We start from the raw sequence: 15,243 nt of genomic DNA, 5'->3' as shown, positions 1-15,243 counted from the left end.
CAGACAAATTAAAGTTACTGCCAATATTTCTCCACAAATGCCACATGCTAAGGCTTACTATATTTGTATAGACAAGTGAGTCAAACCTTTCCTGGAAAAATGAGTTAATGATGCAACTTTGCAGCAAAAGTTTATCAGAATGAAGAATGTAAGCTCCACACTAACAATATCCTACCATCCTTCAATTTAGAAGATGCTATGCACAAATATAGCATTTTATAGTAATATTAAATTTAATAATAAATATAGCAACATAGTTAACAGACGTGTTTATAAATACTTACATCTAGAATTTTTTTAAAATGATATTCTCCTTAAAATACCTTAGCAGTAAAACATAAATATGTTTTAATTCAAATATATGACTTGAAGGTCAGTACATTTTATATAATATAATTTGCATGGAAATTCTAACAAGCTTAACATAATTAATGATACACAAAAATATAAAGAGGGTTTTTTCCAAATCTCCACACTCATTTTGCATGTACAGCTTGTAAATACTGAAAGGCTGAAAAACAGGGTTTCTGTGATATTCAAAATTTCAGCAGCTTAAATGTTAATATATTCTTCCTATCTATCTAATTTAGTCTGCACCTGTGGAACTAAATTTTGTGGTAAACATTTCCCCATTTATCTTCTGCATACCACAGAAACTTCTGCTTTTGTTAGATTCTGTGCTTTGCTGGGTTTCCCTCTTTCCTGTCATTGATGGAGCTATGCCAGTTTACACCAGTGAAGGCTCTAGGGCCTTTATTTTAAGTGGCAGTTAATATTTTAAGAAAAAGATCTGCTAAAAGCTATCAGTATTGAAACATGTTTATTGATGATAGAAAGAAAAGAGATCATGATTTACTAGAACTCAAATAAGTAGCCACATTGAAGCTGCCCTAATAATGAAAAGGATTTTTTATGTAGTGGCAAAAAATAATTTGCAATTTGCAAAATGTGACACAGGCTAAATCTTGTGGGAATCCTGGTACAGAACCCCAAAGTAAAGTGTCTATTAGAAGGGAAGAGGAGGTGGTGCAAGGAGGTGTCTACCAGGACACAGACAGTTAATGAATTTCAAACAGTGAATAGCACTGGTCAGGATATGCACTTTGGCCCAGATCCACAAAGGAACTTAGGCACCGAAACCCCAGACTTAGATGCCTAAGTCCCAGTTTTAGGAAGCCTTGTGATCCTCAAAAGGCTGTCTAACCCTAAATGTTCACTGTAAGAGTTCCCTTGGTGTCTCTGTTTCTGCCTCTGAGTATGCACACTGCTACCCCACTCTAGGCATCTGCCTATCTCCTGCCTAAGCATCTGCTCAGAGACTGCCTACTGGAAAAGGTCCCAAAAAACAGAAAGCGTACAAGGAGTGGAAGATGGGAGGGATCAGCAAAGAAACCTTATTGAGGTCAGAGGGTGTAGGGATGCAGTGAGAAAGGCCAAAAGCCGGGTAGAGATGGACCTTGCGAAGGGAATTAAAACCAATAGTAAAAGGTTTTTTAGCCATATAAATAGGAAGAAAACCAAGAAAGAAGAAGTGGGACCGCTTAAAACTGTAAACGGAGTGGAGATTAAGGATAAGCTAGGCATGGCACAATATCTAAATGAATATTTTGCCTCGGTCTTTAATGAGGCTAATGAAGGGCTTAGGAATAATGGCAGAGTGACTGATGGGAATGAAGGTGTGGGGTTAGAAATTACAGTATCCGAGGTAGAAGCCAAACTTGAACAGCTTAACGGTAGTAAATCCGGCGGCCCGGATAATCTTCATCCTAGAATATTAAAGGAATTGGCGAGTGAAATTGCAAGCCCGTTAGCGATAATTTTTAACGAATCTCTAAACTCGGGGGTTGTACCGTTTGACTGGAGATTAGCTAATATAGTTCCTATTTTCAAGAAGGGGAAAAAAAGTGACCTGGGTAACTACAGGCCTGTTAGTTTAACATCTGTAGTATGTAAAGTCATGGAAAAAATATTAAAGGAGAGAGTCGTTACGGACCTTGAGGTCAATGGCAATTCGGACAAATTACAACATGGTTTTATGAAAGGTAGATCATGCCAAACCAACCTGATCTCCTTCTTTGAGAAAGTAACAGATTTTTTAGACAAGGGAAATGCGGTGGATCTAATATATCTTGATTTCAGTAAGGCGTTTGATACAGTACCGCATGAAGAATTACTGGTTAAATTGGAAAAGATGGGGATCGAAATGAAAATCCAGAGGTGGATAAGGAACTGGTTAAAGGGGAGACTGCAGCGGGTCGTATTGAAAGGTGATCTGTCGGGTTGGAGGGAGGTTACCAGTGGAGTTCCTCAAGGTTCGGTTTTGGGTCCGATCTTATTCAATCTATTTATCACTGACCTCGGAACCAAAAGTAGGAGTGGGCTGATAAAGTTTGCGGATGACATGAAGTTGGGAGGTATTGCCAATTCGGAGAAGGATCGGGATATCCTCCAGGGAGATTTGGATGACCTTGTAAACTGGAGTATTAGTAATAGGATGACATTCAATAGTGAGAAGTGTAAGGTTATACATTTAGGGATGACTAACAGGAATTTTAGTTATAAGCTGGGGACGCACCAGTTGGAAGTAACGGAAGAGGAGAAGGACCTCGGAGTCGTGGTTGATCGCAGGATGACTATGAGTCGGCAATGTGATGTGGCCGTTAAAAAAGCTAATGCGGTCTTGGGATGCATTAGGTGAGGTATTTCTAGTAGAGATAAGGAGGTGCTAGTCCCGTTATACAAGGCGTTGGTGAGACCTCATTTGGAGTACTGTGTGCAGTTTTGGTCTCCCATGTTTAAGAAGGATGAATTCAAACTGGAACGGGTACAAAGAAGGGCCACTAAAATGATCCGAGGAATGGAAAGCCTGTCGTATGAAAGGAGACTTGAGGAGCTCGGTTTGTTTTCCTTAACCAAAAGAAGGTTGAGAGGAGATATGATTGCTCTCTTTAAATATATCAGAGGGATAAATACCAGGGAGGGAGAGGAATTATTTCAGCTCAGTACTAATGTGGACACGAGAACAAATGGATATAAATTGGCAGTCGGGAAGTTTAGGCTTGAAATTAGACGAAGATTTCTAACCATCAGGGGAGTGAAATTCTGGAACAGCCTACCGAGGGAAACAGTGGGGGTGAAGGACCTCTCTGGCTTTAAGATTAAGCTTGATAAGTTTATGGAGGGAATGGTTTGATAGGATAACGTGATTTAGTCAATAGGTCAATAACGTGCAACCACTGGTAATTAGTACCGAGGGTCAATGTTGAGATATTGAAAGTCTTTTTCCTGAGTGTCTGGCTGGAGAGTCTTGCCCGCATGCTCGGGGTTCAGCTGATCGCCATATTTGGGGCCGGGAAGGAATTTTCCTCCAGGGTAGATTGGCAGTGGCCCTGGAGATTTTTCGCCTTTCTCCACAGCATGGGGCAGGGGTCGCTTGCTGAAGGATTATCTGCTACTTGAAGTCTTTAAAGCACGATTTCAACAGCTGAGTCAAGGGAGAGAATTATTTCAGGAGTGGGTGGGTCAGCTTTTGTGGCCTGCATCTTGCGGGAGGTCAGACTAGATGATCATAATGGTCCCTTCTGATCTTAAGTTCTATGATTCTATGATTCATTGAAAACTGGTGGATAGGAAGTGGGGGATGCCCATTCAGTAACTTTCAATCCAGTGGTTAGAGCACTCACCAGGGATGTGGGCCCCCAGGTTTAGTTCCTCCCTCTGCCTGCTGGGGAAAATAATTTGAATAGGGATCTCCCACCTCTCATGTGAATATTCCAACCTCTAAGCTATGGAGTATTCTGATGTGGGGTCTCCCTCAGTCTCTCCTATTCAGGGGCGGCTCCAGGCACCAGCATGCCAAGCGCGTGCCTGGGGCGGCAAGCCACGGGGGGCGCTCTGCTGGTCGCCGCGAGGGCAGCAGGCAGGTTGCCTTCGGCGGCATGCTTGCAGGAGGTCCCCGGTCCCGTGGCTTCGGCGGACCTCCAGCAGGCGTCCCGCCGAATCCGCGGGACTGGGGACCTCCCGCAGGCATGCCGCCAAAGGCAGCCTGCCTGCCGTGCTTGGGGCAGCAAAATACCTAGAGACGCCCCTGCTCCTATTGAAGCTGTTCCACTGTGTATAAATAAGGGGTCATTGGAGCAGGGGGACTTGACCTCTGGTCTCCCCATTTCCAGGCTACAGAGTCTCTCTCTGGCTCAGTCACGCTAATTAATTATCCACAGTGGAACAGCTTCAACAGGAGAGACTGAAGGAGCCCCACCATCAGACTATCTCATAGTTCAGTGGTTAGGGCACTCACCTGAACAGGGAGACTCCTGTTCAAACCCTTTCTCTCCCTCTTGTAGAGGATGAAAATTGAACCTGGGTCTCCCACATCCCAGGTGAGTGTTCTAACCACTGGGCTAAAATTTTTAAGGTGGACACCGGAACTACCAGCCCCACCACCTCTTCCAGTCATTTTGTGTGGAGTGAAGCTGGCCACTAACTCTTTCTGACAAGAAATAATTTAGGTGTCTAAGCCACCTGGCTCCAAAATGGGGGGAGGGTTCCTGGCTGTGGATCACAAGCAGAGATAGGTGCCTCCCAGCAGCTCAGACTTAGGTATCTATCTCTATGAGATGGTCCCACTGGCTAGCTTAGGTGGCTCCTTGCCTAGCATGCTGGCTTTTGTGGAGAGCATTCTTAGGCACCTTTCTCTCCCCATTCATTGTATAGGGAGCCTAAGCACTTAACTCAAGCTTTGTGGATTGCTTTGTTGTTGCTGCAGTTTTCTAGGTTCTGGAAAGCTAGCCCTTGCAATGCTCACCATCACAATGCCTAAGTGTCTTTGTGGATCCGGGCCTTCCTATTTGTGCAGCTCACATGGAACTCCCTGTTGAAATTATAGTAAATCCTCTCCGCAGCAATCACAGAGCACAGGTATCAGTGAAAACACTGCCAGCCATCTGCTTGCTTAAATGTCTGCTGCAGTGTAAGAGGACTTGCTGATGCAGGAAGGTGTGTTTTGTACTTCCTTGTGGAAAGTGGTCCAGTAACTGCACCACTAACTTGCTGGAAAAGGTGCAACTGGGCCTGAACCTGCAAGTGCCTAATCACAGGAATAGTCATTATTCATGTGAGCATATTGATGTGAAGTGAATAAGAGTTTACAGGATCAAGCCCAAGATTTATGGATAGAGAATTCTTCTGTGGTAGCAGAGTCATGTCTTTGGGGACAAATGTAGAATATTTTCAGATCTGCACTGGCTTGAATAGAGGTTGGCAGAAAATTTTCAGTGAAGAGTCCCTCTACTCTGGAACTTATTCTCCTTTTGGTGCAGCAGAGCCCAGAATGATATTTATTTTCCAAAGGTTTTTGGTTTTTTTCTCATAGGGAAGGCTTAATGCGATATGAGTGGATTGGGAAGAGGAGATTTATGGTAGTTTGAGATATTTATCCAATAGCATTTTGTATAATGTTTAAAAACTTAAGAAATAATGTGCAGGTGCCTAAAATTTGGGAGTACTGTTTTTTTATAAATGCAAAACATCCCTTTTAGGCTGTTGTCCACCTCCAGAATCATGGGCTGGTGTGAAAGAGAAGGATTTATGATGGTCACTGATTGAGGCAAGGGCAGAATTAACACCTACTTTCACCCATGTAGACATAGGATTTATGAGCAAAGTGCTGGAGGCCATAAAACCATCTTCTATCCTATTCCTAGATCCCACATCCAGATCATCTACAACACATCAGTCAGATTGTTTCTCATAAACATTAGGAAGCACTGAGGAGATGTAATTGAAACAAAGAGCTACACCTGATTAGGCACTAATCATTAGCACTAACTAGGGCCTGCAGCAGCAAAAAAATAATAATAATTTTAAAAAGTTACTTTACCATTGTTGATCCTGAACAAGTTGTGTGTGTTATAGGGATAACTTGGGTTCTGTTCATTCTCCCACAGTAGGGCAAGATTACCCAGGCAATTGAAGGTGCTGACCCTACAAGCAGGTACATGCACCCGCTTGTGCAGCTGCATTTGCAGGATCAGTGTTTACATCTAATAGTACATCTATTAAAGAAAAATATGTCCATGATGCAAGTCTTCAGGCATGAGAGAGAACCCTTTCAGGTACCGGTACTGAAGGCCGCAGCAGCCCACTTAGAAATTCTCTCTGTTATGTTCTAGTATTCATCAATCACTTCAAATGCATCTTCAGTGCTGCAGGTGGCATCGTTATAAGCAGAGGAATCCCTGCTAGCGCAACTAACACCAACTGACTCCTTATAGAGAAGAATCTGAAAAATTTCTCAGATCATACCAGTAAATCTCTTCCAGTTATTTCTCAGGGGCTAATGCTGCCCAAGAAGGCAGTGGAGCTAACTACATGTATTCACAATAGTAGACTATTCTCTGTCTTTTTGTTGAACATCTGTTGGTGATCCCGCAGCAAAATAAAATTAAAAAGAGTCTGGCTGCTGGCTGACTAGCAAGCAAACACAAGCTAAAACATCTGTGTGACAGATAATCATATACAGCTAGCGTGAGTCACTGATGCTGATCCATCTGTAAAACATTCCATATGCCAGTTGTTTGACATCAGGTGGGTTACTCGGGAGGAGAATCCAAGAGAGACTGAGAGCTAGTCCACAGCACAGTTAGGGAACATATTTCATTTCCTTATTGCTCTCCTTTCTTCTGTGCTTTCTCACTTTTATGTGGGCTTGTTCGCATTCATGCTACTGTATGGCACTGTTCCTGAAAGCTGACGAGGGCTACTGATGCAACCCCATTATGGAATGTGCTCAAATGCATTTTTGGATGACCTAATGAGTAGAGCGATGCAAGAACCTATAGGAGGAGTATTTTATTCTTAGACTACATTTAGTGGTAGCATGTATTTAAATCTGCAATATTGCTGTGTTAGGGCCTGATTCTGAATTACTGAAGTGAATTGGATATTTGCTAAAGACTTCACTGGGATCAAGGCCTTTGTAAGTAATACATTTGTGCCTTGTTTCATAGATCTCAAAGTGCTTTACCAGGTGGGTATACATTGTTTTCCCTATTTCTGGAGAAATAAAAATAAGGCAATAACTTTCCCAAGACCACATGGCAGATTAGAAGATGGAACCTTGAGTTTTCTTGAGTCCTAGCCATGTTCAGTCAACTAGTCTACAGCTACTTCTCCCTCCCTCCTTGAACTTTCATTTTATTAATGTGGTTTAAAAGATAGCTTGGCACTATCATATTATATTGACAAATATACCTGATACCGCAAGGCTCTTCTAGTCACATATTTTCATCATTAATGATCTGGATGATGGGATGGATTGCAACCTCAGCAAGTTTGCAGATGACACTAAGCTGGGAGGAGAGGTAGATACGCTAGAGGGTAAGGATAGGGTCCAGAGTGACCTAGACAAATTGGAGGATTGGTCCAAAAGAAATCTGATGAGGTTCAACAAGGACAAGTGCAGAGTCCTGCACTTAGGACGAAAGAATCCCATGCACTGCTACAGGCTGGGGACTAACTGGCTAAGCGGCAGTTCTGCAGAAAAGAACCTGGGGATCATCAGTGGACGAGAAGATGGATATGAGTCAAAACTGTGCCCTTGTTGCCAAGAAGGAGTTTGTTACGTGAGATTCTGTGGCCTGCATTGTGCAGAAGGTCAGACTAGATGATCATAATGGTCCCTTCTGACCTTAAAGTCTATGAAAGTCTATGAAAAAAAAAAGGATAATGGCATATTGGGCTGCATTAGTAGGAGCGTTGCCAGCAGACTGAAGGAAGTGATTATTCCCCTCCATTTGGCACTGGTGAGGCCATATCTGGAGTATTGCATCTAGTTTTGGGTCCACCACTATAGAAAGGATGTGGACAAATTGGAGAGTCCAGCGGAGGGCAACGATAATGATTAGGGGGCTGTGGCACATGACTTACGAGGAGACGCTGAGGGAACTGGGCTTATTTAGTCTGCAGAAGAGAAGAGTGAGGGGGGATTTGATAGCAGCCTTCAACTACCTGAAGGGAGGTTCCAAAGAGGATGGAGCTAGGCTGTTCTCAGTGGTGGCAGATGATAGAAGAAGTAGCAGTGGTCTCAAACTGCAGTGGGGGAGGTCTATGTTGGATATTAGGGAAAATTATTTCACTAAGAGGGTGGTGAAACACTGAAATGGGTTACCTACAGAGGTGGTGGAATCTCCAGCCTTAGAGGTTTTTAAGGCCCGCCTTGACAAATCCCTGGCTGGGATGATTTAGTTGGGGTTGATCCTGCTTTGAGCAAGGGGTTGGACTAGATGGCCTCCTGAGGTATCTTCCAACCCTAATCTTCTATGATTCAATGATACGTTAAAAACATCAGTTTATACTTTACTTCCTGATATTACTACTTCAACTTGTCTGATCATTTTGTTTCTGAATCTATAGTTAAATACATAGATTTGGATACTGAGAATGAATATGATGTTTGCTAGCATGAATATTTAGTAATAGTTTTGGAAAGAGGAGTCCTTAATTTGAGCTCTGAGACTATACTTTAAAATAATGATAAAGCCATGTTTCAGTTAACGTTCTAAATTAGAATTGTACAAATTGGCCTTCTCCAAAGCAACATGCATACATTTTAGAGTTATTCAAATTGAGACAGCAGCTTAGAGAATGACCTCAAGCTTCTGTAACCCATATTATTTCATTTTTTTGTTTTAAGGAAATTAAGCTGTAAGGAATATGCATAAGCATTGTATAATTACAAGAGTCCAACCAGAAAAGACATTAAAAGACAATTGTGGCTGCCTAGCTGCACAGGAAAATGGGGAGAGTGCATAAATAATCTGGCCATTGAACATAGGCCTTTTATAGCTCTTTCCATGGCATGCGTATATCCTTTACAATGAATAAGCTGTTGTAAAATCCATAATTTCCTGATACTATTTAAATGAAATGTCTCTACAAACATACGAGGTACAAGGCGCCGAGCGTGAACCTGCAGCAATAGCCATGTACATTTATTTCCATCAGAACTTGATCACCTTATTTATGAATCAAGCAAACATTGGAAGAGGAGGGAAAAACAATTTTCCATAAGCATATACGTTTTTTGAATCAACGTATCCAGGCACTTAGCGAGCTATGCTTGTAAGCAGCTATGCTTGCATAACCAGTATGTTTGCAGACAGAAATTTTGTATTGAGCATGTACAATAGAAACTAAAGAGTCAGCTGTTCATTCAAAATTATTTTCCAAAGTAAGCATTGGTGCTAGTTCTCAATAAATAATCTGTCTATGGCAACGCATTATTCATTTATTGTTGCTATAGCCGTGTCCAAAAAAGCATGATTAGAATTTTTAAAACAGGAAGTGTGTTTGTGGGGTTCCCTCCTCCACCCCTGATGTGATTACACATAAGGATATGATGGAGAGCCAGATCCTGAGCTGGAGTGAGCTCACTGGAGGTATGCCAATTTACAACAGCAGAAGATCTGGCCCAGACACAGTTTTAGCATTTTGCTGAACAGCTATTCATTTATTGCTTTAGTTGCCAAGAATCAATTGACCACATTAAACTGTCTATTGAAAAACTCAGTTTCTTTTGTCAACAAACCCATGTTTGTTAGAAACCTCCAAATTATTTCCCCTCTCTTTATATGCTTTATCTCAGTTATTATCATCATCTAAAGTACTCACATTTCATTTCCCCATGTATTTTTCTTTTCTCACAGTCATGCCTAACCATTGTTTTCTCATCCAAGTAAAAGACTTTATGAACAGATTAACAGCCTGGAGTGAAAACTGAAGGTCAAGCCCTCCTTCTTTTATCTTTAAGTTATGAAAGCAGCATTGGGAATGATAATGTATATTGCAAACTGTCCCATAACTTGACTATTTAATTTCCCTCTCCAATAAAAAGTTTCATCATTACAAAGTAATATTGAACACGTAGTACAATACAAATATGTTATGTAACAACAATATGGGGAAGTGCTCCTATACTGATGGGATAAAGTCCTTGTCACATCAAAATCATTGGGAGTTTTTGCCATCAGCTTCACTAGGGCCAGGATTTAACCCACAGTCTGCACTGATGTAAACCACTTCTAAAGGGACACAGCATGCTCATTTAATCCCCTCACCGCTTTAATTTCTGAGGTTTTCCTAAATTCAGACATCTGCCAATGGCCTTATGTTTATATTAATTATGCAGAAATCACATCTTTTAAGTAGTAAGGTCAAGGTTCTTTAGATACCCAAACAACATAAGGAGCCAAACAGTAAGATTTTTGTTGCAGTGTCAGTTTTCTGGGACCTGCTACAATAAGTTTAACTGGGTTCCTAGACACGCTATTCTTTTTATTGGGTAAAATGAAGTTCTAAAATGCTGATCAAAGGACTCCACAAGGAAACAAGCTGTCATTTGGACAGAAGTGTATTAAATCTGACAACAGCAAAGCCTATCTTCCAAAAGAAAAGCCCAGTTCAGGTTTCCACACATTTGATTTTTCAAAAGCAAGGGCAAGGCTTTCCACCTACTTCTGGATGGGATGTCAAAATTTGCATTTCAGCTAGAATGTTTTGAGAAGGTCAGTGTACTAGATCCCATAGGTATAAATGTCAAACACCAGTGAGGAGGTATACTATTTCCCACATCAAAAACCTGCCATCTGACAATTGACCAGAAGTAGTCCACAGGGGAATCTTCTCTTTGTTACTAAGCACACTTCTTGGCTCAATGATTTGTTTCTTTTTAGAATGGAAATGATCCAGGGAAATCTTTACCTCTGGCTTGTTAGGTTTTGTTTTTTATCACTCTAATCACAGCCTTGGCTTGTGGCTGAAACTATATTCCTCTTACAAAGAAAAGGAACCATATTTTATGCCTGTACTTTTGCAAACTATAATGCTTTACAAATCATGCGTTAGCTGTATAGCCGCTGTTTTTCCCTTGTCACTGCTATAGCTCGATTTTCCCAATTGCCATAAAAAGAGATTCCATGACTTTCAGGGGTTTATATCATTCCATAAAAAATTATTCCAAGCCGAAATGTCAAATATAGCATTTCCATTTGCGTTATTTAAAAAAAACGTTGATTTAAAGTTTTAAAAATAAATGTCATGAAATACCAGTAATTTCCAGAAGGGCAGAGTAACAAGACGTAGGGGAAAGGGATAGTATCTTGTCCTGAGCTCACGACAACTGAGTGTTATTTTAAGTTTGAGCATCTTGCCATCTTAAAAATTGCTTTTCTGGCTTTCCCAGTTACAACTGCTAAGAAAATGCTTCAGAATATCTGATTTATTAAATAAAGCACCTTTTCATAAACAAAATTTAGGCAATAGAATGATAGATTTTTGCACATTTCACTTTACTGCCTTCTTACAGAAATGCAAAAGGATCAGTGGAAAAACATTAGATGCACATATATGCTTAGGACATGGAAAGAAGCTGCACTGTATTGTTTAAGAACCAAATAATTCAGCTTTGCAGCCATTTTTATTTTGCTTTAAATAGCCCCACAAACTAAAGTCATTAGTAGGGTATCATGAACAGAGAACTTTAACTTCAAGTAGGGAAAACTTTTAGCTTATCAACCCTATCCTAGACATTTGATTAATGCCTTTACAAATGTTTTAATCCAAAACAAGCTGACTACCTGGAGATGAAAAGACAGTTCTGAATTATTTCTTTTTAGCAAAATGTTAAGAGTGAACACAGTATACTCTGTGGTGAATAATTTCATAGTTCAAGTAAACATCCAAAGCTTATTGTAAGTGTAAGTGAAGGGCTGTTCAATCTCAAGCAATAATTTAATAACACAATTGTATGTTTCCCTCTCATTCATATAACATTTTAAGTTACCACAGTAGTCAGGATGATCACCCGCCTTCTGAGTTGTTCAGTCATCATTCTCTTCTATAGCCTCACGGTGGCTGTCCTTTAAATTTCATTTATTTATACACATTCTCCCTTTAGCTACATAAAGATCACCTCTTGCTTTGTGTAGGTTTGCAGAGGACAGCTACATAACGAGAACAAGAGCATTTTTCAGTAATCTCTCTAAGATGTACTGTTAAAAGAATGACCCAGAAATCATGGCCATAATCTCGTGAGCAGAAGGCCAGTAAAAATGAGTGTGACAAAGAATTTCCAAGTGATATTGGCCACTGAATACTATAGTCCTTGCTAATTTCTACCATAGATGTAAATCAGTGGTTAGACGGTGCTGACTGGCTGAACATGGCACAGTTAAGGCCAAACCTTTACCCACAATAAATAAGAGCAATATTTCAGAAGCATTTATTCTCCAATGCCAATGAGAAATTAACTAATTAAGTGTATGTGTCTCAAGTCATGATTAGTCCCCCAAATTTTGGTTTCTTTTCTTAAAATTGCATTTTAACCAAGAAAAACAACTTCACCACAGACTAAATACAGCCTTTACAGACCAGTTCCTATTGGGTAAAACATATGCATGGGTAAAATTAAAAGATTAGTAATATTACTTCAGTATCATTCCATTCGGATGTTGTTTGATTCAAGTTTCATTAGATATATTTAGCATAGATGCATTTAAAGCTCATATTATTTATCCCTAAAAGCTACAGACAGTCTTACAATTGAATCACAGGTTTATCTTTCATACAAATATAGATCTGATTCTTCATTTTGTGAAAAAAACCATGATCATTGTTTGCTGTGGATACCCTTAAACAATACAAAGACTCAGTCCTTTACCCGGTAATAAAAAGTTCTCTTTTCTTTGGACAATTGAGGGCAGGTGAAATATTTTCAAAACCTGGAGGCTACAAGATGTACATATGCCATCTTGATTAAACATATGGAACGCATACTCAAAGAAAAGCCAACTGGAGTCCTAGTTGAATAATCAAAACACCCTAGCTGAGAGGGGTTAACATGCAAGGATCAGCTCTGAACTTTGAAGTTTTCTGGTCTTCATTTTTCCTAATTAAGACAAGATTTAATAACCAAACCACTGTACAAACTATGTACTTAAACTCTGGGTTTGTTTCTAATTTTGTTGGGAATTCCTAACAGATTCCAAGGAATCAGCACCTCATGAGAGAAGTTCACCAGTGAGATGGGTCGATCCTTTCTCCGATGTACAAGGGCAACATGCCTGCTTTTCATCTTATTTTCTCCCATATGCCTGGCTCTCATATATACCCATCAAATAATTCTCTGACAAGATAGAAAAAGGGAAGATGCATGGATTCATATGTGCCAAAATTATTCAAAGCAGGCCAGTGAACACATATTTAACTTCAACTTGAATATGAGTATAGTACAATCAGTAAGATGGAAGAGTGTGCACTAAAAAGGTTCTCTTGGGATTAGATCATTTAATTACTCACATATCTCAGTATTGGAGTGTGGCATTGTTCGTGGCTACAACTTATCTTTTGATGAAGTGCTGGCTATCTCTTTTATAAAACTATATGGTCTCTGCTATGAATATATAGCTAGATTCCAACACCCTTTGTTCATTCATCTCCAAGTAGTCCTATTGATTTCTTACAGAATAAGGCATTACTTTATATAAGAAACAGTGGTAGATTTGGGCCCCAAACGTATTAGTAGCAATAGTTGGTTCTCCTCTGACATCTTTTAATCTTTTATCCTGACATGCAGGCACTTTTTGTTACTTTTCAATTTTATATGGAAAGCAGTGTCTTGATAGAAGGTTATAAAAATGTTGCTTTGGCTGATCAGTGAAGCCTCTAGATGGAAAAGGAGGCTGATTTTGAAGAACTACCAATGTATTGCTCACCATTAATCAAGTAAGCTTAAAATATGAATCACAGGTAGCAACACAGAATTGCCTCCCAATAGTGAAATGGGAAATGAAATAAGTCATAACCTTTTGAGGAATCATTTATCAGTACAACAGGAAACTGATTTAAAATGGTAATTTAAAACTTCGAGAGAATCTGGTTGCTGTTTCATTTAATAATATTTTTCCTGATGCCGATGCCCAGAGAACCAACTTTGGACAATCTTTAGGAACGATAGAAAATGGATGTCTAGTCTAACATTAACACTCACACCCACCCCTGACATGCCTATGCATAATGTGTACATGTAGCAGGGACTTGCATGCTGCTCAAGTATAGCACTGTACCAGATATCCACACTATCTTGTTAGTTTTTCATTCTCTGCGTGTATTGGAAAGGCTTTAGTTTGGGAGCTCACTTTGTTCATGTGAATCTGTTGCTGATACTGTTTCTGCTTCTCCAGGAACTGCTGGTGCTGCTGCTGAATGACCAGCTGGGCCAAGGTGCTCTGAGGCAGAGGAGCTGACTGGGTTCGATTCAGGGGCCTATGACGAGGCAACTTGTGGGCAACTCTGATGCCTGGTGAGACTCTCTCCTTTGTTGCTAATGGAGACTGTGGATGGAGAGGAACCCCTCCTGCAAAAAAATGACATTTCAATCATCAAATATGAGGATCAGTAAAACTAAGAAACCATAAAAAAGTCAGGGAGAGCTTCAGTGTAGCCAGCATACTGAAGAACTTTGCAGCAATATCAATAAACTAATACTCCTAGCAAATGCCCAGCAACAACAGGAAGTTTGACAGCGCCAAGAGAAAGCTACTATGTTTTCTGTGATCATTTTACCCTTGGAGGCAGGAGCAAGAGATTGGAGCAGATCTCACTAGAAGCAGGGAAAAAAATCAAACACCACATGAAGTCGCTCTCGTGTAAAACTCTAGGTTAAAAAAAAAAAAAACCTCTAAGGGACACTCCAGTGAAGCCTTTGATAATTACCAGTCACAAGAAGCTTTTGCTGTCTCATTTGCTCCTTCAGTAACAAATGTTGCAGGAGAGCCTGATGGCTACTGTTAGGTTTTCCCTCTAGAGCAATATGAGGCTGAGCTGAAGAGGGAGGCATGTTTCCCCCATACAGTCCAGGAAGAGCCACTCCCTGCCTCAGTGTCTGGGTCTCACACTTCTGTTTTTCTTTGAGTGAAGATGAAGCCTGTGTCAAGACACAACAGAAACGTTAGCTGCTTTTCAAAGGGTACGTCTTCACTACCGGCCGGATCAGCGGGTAGCAGTCGATTTCTCGGGGATCGATATATCACGTCTCATCTAGACGCGATATATCGATCCCTGAACGCGATCCTGTCAACTCTGGAACTCCACCAACGCAAACGGCGGTAGCGGAGTCGACATGGGGAGCCGCGGACGTCGATCCCGCGCTGTGAGGACGGTAAGTAATTCGATCTAAGGTACTTTGAC

The 15,243-nt window shown here is 40.6% G+C and overlaps 1 protein-coding gene across 2 annotated transcripts in view; it reads right to left on the bottom strand.

Annotated features, from left to right (window-relative positions):
* Nucleotides 1-15,243, bottom strand: part of HDAC9 (histone deacetylase 9) — a 666,736-nt gene that overhangs the window by 230,834 nt on the left and 420,659 nt on the right. For both annotated transcript variants that reach the window (XM_039523937.1, XM_039523938.1), the window contains 2 exons: nt 14,770-14,980; nt 14,193-14,410 (listed from right to left, as the gene is read on the bottom strand). In XM_039523937.1, coding sequence (XP_039379871.1) covers nt 14,193-14,410; nt 14,770-14,980 — 429 coding nt within the window. The remainder of the gene's footprint in view (nt 1-14,192; nt 14,411-14,769; nt 14,981-15,243) is intronic.

Source organism: Mauremys reevesii, linkage group 2, assembly GCF_016161935.1.
Source record: "Mauremys reevesii isolate NIE-2019 linkage group 2, ASM1616193v1, whole genome shotgun sequence".
In the NCBI taxonomy this organism is placed as follows: Eukaryota; Metazoa; Chordata; order Testudines; family Geoemydidae; genus Mauremys; species Mauremys reevesii.
The sequence above is the reverse complement of the archived record's forward strand: the minus strand, read 5'-3'. Positions and strand labels throughout refer to the sequence as shown.